Source organism: Oncorhynchus masou, chromosome 24 (genome assembly GCF_036934945.1).
Source record: "Oncorhynchus masou masou isolate Uvic2021 chromosome 24, UVic_Omas_1.1, whole genome shotgun sequence".
Classification (NCBI taxonomy): Eukaryota; Metazoa; Chordata; class Actinopteri; order Salmoniformes; family Salmonidae; genus Oncorhynchus; species Oncorhynchus masou.
Window position 1 is genome coordinate 109,414,299 of NC_088235.1, and position 8,594 is coordinate 109,422,892.

The following is an 8,594-nucleotide window of genomic DNA, read 5'->3' on the forward strand; positions in this document are numbered from 1 at the left end:
TCAACAGAAATGTGCCTTCCACATGAGTGGTAAAGGTGAGTAGTTTGCCTGTAGTTTGAGAGGTAAAGGTGAATAGTTTACCTGTAGTTTGAGAGGTAAAGGTGTATTTACCTGTAGTTTGAGTGGTAAAGATTAATAGTTTACCTGTAGTTTGAGAGGTAAAGGTGAATAGTTTACCTGTAGTTTGAGAGGTAAAGGTGAATAGTTTACCTGTAGTTTGGGAGGTAAAGGTGTATTTACCTGTAGTTTGAGTGGTAAAGATTAATAGTTTACCTGTAGTTTGAGTAGTAAAAGTGTATTTAGCTGTAGTTTGAGTGGTAAAGATGCATAGTTTACCTGTAGTTTGAGTAGCAAAGGTGTATTTACCTGTAGTTTGAGTGGTAAAGATGCATAGTTTACCTGTAGTTTGAGTAGTAAAGGTGTATTTATCTGTAGTTTGAGTGGTAAAGATGCATAGTTTACCTGTAGTTTGAGTAGTAAAGGTGTATTTACCTGTAGTTTGAGTGGTAAAGATGCATAGTTTACCTGTAGTTTTTGTGGTAAAGGTGTATTTACCTGTAGTTTGAGTGGTAAAGGTGAATAGTTTACCTGTAGTTTTTGTGGTAAAGGTGAGCTGGGCACGGCCACTCTTCAGGCGTTTCTGTCCCCAGTAGGAGATGGCCTGGACCTGGATCAGGTAAGAGGTACCTGGCAGCAGACCTTGGAGATCCATCTCACACACAGCCTGACAGAGACAGATAAAACACACACACAACATGGTCATTACAGCACCATATAAATCCTATTCAGTTCAAATAAGGAAATCAGTCAATTGAAATACATTTTTTTAGGCCTTAATCTATGGATTTCACATGACTTGGGGCGGCTGGGTAGCCTAGTGGTTAGAGCGTTGGACTAGTAACCGAAAGGTTGCAAGTTCGAATCCCAGAGCTGATAAGGTACAAATCTGTCGTTCTGCCCCTGAACAGGCAGTTAACACACTGTTCCTAAGCCGTCATTGAAAATAAGAATTTGTTCTTAACTGACTTGCCTAGTAAAATAAAGGTAAAATAAAATTTAAAAAAACGACACGAGTCCTTCACAATCAGGCTGTTGATTGTGGCTTGTGGAATGTTGTCCCACTCCTCTTCAATGGCTGTGAGACATAGCTGGATATTGGTGGCAACTGGAACACGCTGTGGCACATGTCAATCCAGAGCATCCCAAACATGCTCAATGGGTGACATGTCTGGTGAGTATGCAGGTCATGGAAGAACTGGGACATTTTCAGCTTCCAGGAATTGTGTGCAGATCCTTGTGACATGGGGCCGTGTATTAACATGCTGAAACATGAGGTGATGCCGGCGGATGAATGGCACGATAATGGGTCTCAGGATCATGTCAGAGTGTCTCTGTGCATTTAAACTGCCTTTGATAGAAATCAATTGTGTTCATTGTCCATAACTTATGCCTGCCCATACCATAACCCCACCGCCACCACGGGGCACTCTGTTCACAACGTTGACATCAGCAAACCGCTCGCCCACACAACACCATACATGTTGTCTGCCATCAGCCTGGTACAGTTGAAACCGTGATTCATCCACTTATCCAGCGTGCCAGTAGCCATCGAAGGTGAGCCAAACTGCAGTCAGGTCGAGACCCTGGTGAGGACGACGGGCACGCAGATGAGCTTCCCTGAGACAGTTTCTGACAGTTTCTGCAGAAATTCTTCGGTTGTGCAAACCCACTGTTTCATCAGCTGTCCGGGTGACTGGTCTCAGATGATCCTGCATGTGAAGAAGCCGGATGTGGAGGTCCTGGGCTGGCTTGGTTACACTTGGTCTGCGTTTTTGAGAGGCCGGTTGGACGTACAGTCAAATTCTCTAAATGTTGTTGGAGGTGGCTTATGGTAGAGAAATGAACATTCAATTCTCTGGCAAAAGCCCAGGTAAACATTCCTGCAGTCGGCATGTCAATTGCACGCTCCCGCAAAACTTGAGACAACTGTGGCATTATGTTGTCATAAACCTGCACATTTTAGTGGCCTTCAATTGTCCCCAGCACAAGATGCACCTGTATAATGATCATGCTGTTTAATTAGCTTCTTGATATGCCACACCTGTCAGGTGGATGGATTATCTTGGCAAAGGAGGAATGCTCACTAACAGGGATGTATAAACAAAATCGTGCACATCATTTTTGAGAAATATGCTTTTTTTGTGCACACGGAACATTTCTGGGATCTTTAATTTCAGGTCACGAAACATGGGACCAACACATTACATGTTACATGGGACCAACACGTTACATGTTGCTTTTACATACTAAACAAAATTATAAACGCAACATGTAAAGTGTGCGTTCCATGAGATGAACAGACATGAACAGAGCCATTCAAGGCTGTCATCTTTTCAAACTAATTCTTCCCCATAAACTCACGTCTAGCCAAAGCACTGATGACACAAAGCCTACAGCAATCTAAAGGCCATGAATCTAAAGGCCATGAAGGCCATGAATCTAAAGGCCATGAATCTAAAGGATATGAAGGCCATGAATCTAAAGGCCATGAATCTAAAGGCCATGAATCTAAAGGCCATGAATCTAAAGGACATGAAGGCCATGAATCTAAAGGCCATGAATCTAAAGGACATGAAGGCCATGAATCTAAAGGACATGAATCTAAAGGACATGAATCTAAAGGCCATGAATCTAAAGGCCATGAATCTAAAGGTCATGAATCTAAAGGACATGAAGGCCATGAATCTAAAGGCCATGAATCTAAAGGCCATGAATCTAAAGGACATGAAGGCCATGAATCTAAAGGCCATGAATCTAAAGGCCATGAAGGCCATGAATCTAAAGGCCATGAATCTAAAGGACATGAATCTAAAGGCCATGAATCTAAAGGCCATGAATCTAAAGGCCATGAATCTGAAGGCCATGAATCTAAAGTCCATGAATCTAAAGTTCATGAATCTAAAGTCCATGAATCTAAAGGTCATGAATCTAAAGTCCATGAATCTAAATGCCATGAATCTAAAGGCCATGAAGGCCAGGAATCTAAAGGCCATGAATCTAAAGGCCATGAATCTAAAGGCCATGAATCTAAAGGCCATGAATCTAAAGGCCATGAATCTAAAGGACATGAATCTAAAGGCCATGAATCTAAAGGCCATGAATCTAAAGGCCATGAATCTAAAGGCCATGAATCTAAAGTCCATGAATCTAAAGGACATGAATCTAAAGGCCATGAATCTAAAGTCCATGAATCTAAAGGCCATGAATCTAAAGGCCATGAAGGCCATGAATCTAAAGGCCATGAATCTAAAGGCCATGAATCTAAAGGCCATGAATCTAAAGGCCATGAATCTAAAGGCCATGAATCTAAAGGACATGAATCTAAAGGCCATGAATCTAAAGGCCATGAATCTAAAGGCCATGAATCTAAAGGCCATGAATCTAAAGGCCATGATTCTAAAGGCCATGAATCTAAAGGCCATGAATCTAAAGGCCATGAATCTAAAGGCCATGAATCTAAAGGACATGAATCTAAAGGCCATGAATCTAAAGTCCATGAATCTAAAGGCCATGAATCTAAAGACCGTGAATCTAAATGCCATGAATCTAAAGGCCATGAAGGCCATGAATCTAAAGGCCATGAATCTAAAGGCCATGAATCTAAAGGCCATGAATCTAAAGGCCATGAAGGCCATGAATCTAAAGGCCATGAAGGCCATGAATCTAAAGGCAATGAATCTAAAGGATATGAATCTAAAGGACATGAATCTAAAGGACATGAATCTAAAGGCCATGATTCTAAAGGCCATGAATCTAAAGGCCATGAATCTAAAGGACATGAATCTGAAGGCCATGAATCTGAAGACCATGAATCTAAAGGCCATGAATCTAAAGGCCATGAATCTAAAGACCATGAATCTAAAGACCATGAATCTAAAGGCCATGAAGGCCATGAATCTAAAGGCCATGAATCTAAAGGACATGAATCTAAAGGACATGAATCTAAAGGCCATGAATCTAAAGGCCATGAATCTAAAGGCCATGAATCTAAAGGCCATGAATCTAAAGGCCATGAATCTAAAGACCATGAATCTAAAGGCCATGAATCTAAAGTCCATGAATCTAAAGTCCATGAATCTAAAGGCCATGAATCTAAAGGCCATGAATCTAAAGACCATGAATCTAAATGCCATGAATCTAAAGGCCATGAAGGCCATGAATCTAAAGGCCATGAATCTAAAGACCATGAATCTAAATGACATGAATCTAAAGGACATGAAGGCCATGAATCTAAAGGCCATGAATCTAAAGGCCATGAATCTAAAGGCCATGAATCTAAAGGCCATGAAGGCCAAGAATCTAAAGGCCATGAATCTAAAGGCCATGAATCTAAAGGACATGAATCTAAAGGCCATGAATCTAAAGGCCATTAATCTAAAGGCCATGAATCTAAAGGCCATGAATCTAAAGGACATGAAGGCCATGAATCTAAAGGCCATGAATCTAAAGGCCATGAATCTAAAGACCATGAATCTAAATGCCATGAATTGTTCTTAGAAAGCACAGGTACATGTTACTATAACAATAACATTATGTGAATAACCTTACGGTGGTGGATACCTATTCAGTCAGCTCATTTACCATCGATGATGAAAAGGAAGGAAGTTGTTTAACAGTATTGGACTGTGACTGGAACCAATGGTAGGTCTCCATTCGACACGGTTCCAAAACGATGCCAGTAAGTCTTTTATGTGCCCAGTCTGACTGATGAAGGTTAGCCAGGTATGGAACAACGGATGTCAGTCGAGAATAACCTTTACAAAGGGTCAGATAAACTCTGTCTGCTTCTCACGACAGGCATCTTTTATCAAGAGAGGGACATCCATCATTCATCGTCTGTGGACTGTTTTTGGCCCGTTTTAAAATTATTCAGACATACTACCGCTCTGAGTGACCGCTAGAAGAGATCTATGACTCTATCGTCCTGATTGATCATCTCCACACGCACGCACATACGCACACACATGCACGCACGCACGCACGCACGCACGCACGCACGCACACACACACACACACACACACACACACACACACACACACACACACACACACACACACACACACACACACACACACACACACACACACACACACACACACACACACACACACACACACACACACACAGAGAGAGAGAGCTGTTTTCCATTATGTGTTTTGAGTGACAGCACATCAACATAAGGTTTAAAGTGTTCCTGACTGCTCATTTACCCTGCTTCATAGGTAGACACAACATGACAGATAGACAGGTAACAAGAGATACTAATGCAACACTGAGAGTTAAAAGTGTTTTCCTTTTATGTTTCCCTTCTGTGACGTGTACGGTCAAAGTGTGGTTGAGTATTTCCATAGCCCTGTCACAGGAGGTTGGTGGCACCTTAATTGGGGAGGACGGGCTCCTGGTAATGGCTGGAGCGGAATCGGTGGAATGGTATCAAACACATGGTTTCTATGTGTCACATGGTTTCTATGCGTCACATGGTTTCTATGCGTCACGTGGTTTCTATGCGTCACGTGGTTTCTATGCGTCACGTGGTTTCTATGCGTCACATGGTTTCTATGTGTCACATGGTTTCTACGTGTCACATGGTTTCTACGTGTCACATGGTGTCTACGTGTCACATGGTTTCTATGTGTCACATGGTTTCTATGTTTCACATGGTGTCTACGTGTCACATGGTTTCTATGTGTCACATGGTTTCTATGCGTCACATGGTTTCTATGCGTCACATAGTTTCTATGTGTCACATGGTTTCTACGTGTCACATGGTTTCTATGTGTCACATGGTTTCTATGTGTCACATGGTTTCTATGTGTCACATGGTTTCTACGTGTCACATGGTTTCTGTGTTTGATGCCATTCCATTTGCTCTGGTCCAGACATTATTATGAGCCGTCCTCCCCTCAGCAGAAGCCTATGTATAGCCAAAACATACACTACTACTGCCGTGTGTGTGTGTGTGTGTGTGTGTGTGTGTGTGTGTGTGTGTGTGTGTGTGTGTGTGTGTGTGTGTGTGTGTGTGTGTGTGTGTGTGCGCTTGTGTGCGTGGAAAGATGCAGGGGGATTGTGATTTGTGTTGGTCTGTAATACCACAGCCATAGACATGTTCTGATCTGCATTAGAAGATGTCTAGGGGGGGTGGTGTGTTCCTATCAATATGGGGGGGTGGTGTGTTCCTATCAATATGGGGGGGTGGTGTGTTCCTATCAATATGGGGGGGTGGTGTGTTCCTATCAATATGGGGGGTGGTGTGTTCCCATCAATATGGGGGTGGTGTGTTCCTATCAATATGGGGGGGTGGTGTGTTCCTATCAATATGGGGGGGTGGTGTGTTCCTATCAATATGGGGGGGTGGTGTGTTCCTATCAATATGGGGGGTGGTGTGTTCCCATCAATATGGGGGTGGTGTGTTCCTATCAATATGGGGGGTGGTGTGTTCCTATCAATATGGGGGGTGATGTGTTCCTATCAATATGGGGGGTGGTGTGTTCCTATCAATATGGGGGTGGTGTGTTCCTATCAATATGGGGGGGGTGGTGTGTTCCTATCAATATGGGGGGTGGTGTGTTCCTATCAATATGGGGGGGTGGTGTGTTCCTATCAATATGGGGGGGTGGTGTGTTCCAATCAATATTGGGGGTGGTGGTGTGTTCCTATCAATATGGGGGGGGGGTGATGTGTAGAAGGGTATGGCTGCATGCATATGTGAACATGTATGTGAGTGTATGTGTGTGCATGTGTATGCGTGTGTGTGTGTGTGTGTGTGTGTGTGTGTTTGTGTTCCTATCAATATGGGGGGGTGATGTGTTCCTATCAATATGGGGGTGGTGTGTTCCTATCAATATGGGGGGGGTGTGTTCCTATCAATATGGGGGTGATGTGTTCCTATCAATATGGGGGTGATGTGTTCCTTTCAATATGGGGGTGGTGTGTTCCTATCAATATGGGGGGTGATGTGTTCCTATCAATATGGGGGGTGATGTGTTCCTATCAATATGGGGGTGATGTGTTCCTATCAATATGGGGGTGATGTGTTCCTATCAATATGGGGGGTGATGTGTTCCTATCAATATGGGGGGGTGGTGTGTTCCTATCAATATGGGGGTGGTGTGTTCTTATCAATATGGGGGTGATGTGTTCCTATCAATATGGGGGGGTGGTGTGTTCCTATCAATATGGGGGGGTGGTGTGTTCCTATCAATATGGGGGTGGTGTGTTCCTATCAATATGGGGGTGGTGTGTTCCTATCAATATGGGGGGTGGTGTGTTCCTATCAATATGGGGGGTGGTGTGTTCCTATCAATATGGGGGTGGTGTGTTCCTATCAATATGGGGGGGGGGGGGTGTGTTCCTATCAATATGGGGGGAGGTGTGTTCCTATCAATATGGGGGGGTGGTGTGTTCCTATCAATATGGGGGGAGGTGTGTTCCTATCAATATGGGGTGGTGGTGTGTTCCTATCAATATGGGGGGCGTGGTGTATTCCTATCAATATGGGGGGGGGGTGTGTTCCTATCAATATGGGGGGGGAGGTGTGTTCCTATCAATATGGGGTGGTGGTGTGTTCCTATCAATATGGGGGGGAGGTGTGTTCCTATCAATATGGGGTGGTGGTGTGTTCCTATCAATATGGGGGGGTGGTGTGTTCCTATCAATATGGGGTGGTGGTGTGTTCCTATCAATATGGGGTGGTGGTGTGTTCCTATCAATTTGGGGTGGTGGTGTGTTCCTATCAATTTGGGGTGGTGGTGTGTTCCTATCAATATGGGGGGTGGTGTGTTCCTATCAATATGGGGGGGTGGTGTTCCTATCAATATGGGGGGGTGGTGTGTTCCTATCAATATGGGGGGTTGGTGTGTACCTAACAATATGGGGGGGTGATGTGTAGAAGGGTATGGCTGCATGCATATGTGAACATGTATGTGAGTGTATGTGTGTGTGTGAATGTGTATGTGTGTGTGTGTGTATGTGTGTATGTGTGAATGTGTGTGTGTGTGTGTGTGTGTATGTGTATGTGTGTGTGCATGTGTGTGTTTGTGTGTGTGTATGTGTGCGTGCGTGTGCATGTGTGTGAGTGTAAATGTGTACGTGTGTTTGTGTGTGTGTGTTTGTGTGTGTATGTGTGAATGTGTGTGTGTGTGTTTGTGTGTGTATGTGTGAATGTGTGTGTGTTTGTGTGCGTGTGTGTTTGTGGGTGTGTGTGTGCATGTGTATGTATATGTGTGCGTGTGCATGTGTGTGAGTGTGTGCGCGTGTGTGTGTGTGTGCGTGTGTGTGTGCGCGTGTGTGTGTGTGTGCGCGTGTGTGTGTGTGTGTGTGTGCGCGTGTGTGTGCGCGTGTGTGTGTGTGTGCGCGTGTGTGTGTGTGGTGGCTTGGCGAGTGCAGCTGGGTGGGAACACGTTGTTAGGGATCTCCTTGTAAAAATTCATGACCATGTCTCAGAGCAGGGCTGGTCAGCCGTCCTCATCAGCGGAAAGGATCAAAGGCATTATGACTGTTTAAATGGCCCATTCCTTTATTGCCCTGTCAGACC

The 8,594-nt window shown here is 44.2% G+C and overlaps 1 protein-coding gene across 2 annotated transcripts in view; it reads right to left on the bottom strand.

Annotated features, from left to right (window-relative positions):
- The window catches only part of anos1b (anosmin 1b), a 189,769-nt gene that overhangs the window by 17,914 nt on the left and 163,261 nt on the right, over nt 1–8,594 (bottom strand). For both annotated transcript variants that reach the window (XR_010451510.1, XM_064936095.1), the window contains exon 8: nt 589–724. Coding sequence is in view for 1 of the 2 variants with exons in the window: in XM_064936095.1 (XP_064792167.1) it covers nt 589–724 (136 nt within the window). In the remaining variant the exon portion in view is untranslated. The remainder of the gene's footprint in view (nt 1–588; nt 725–8,594) is intronic.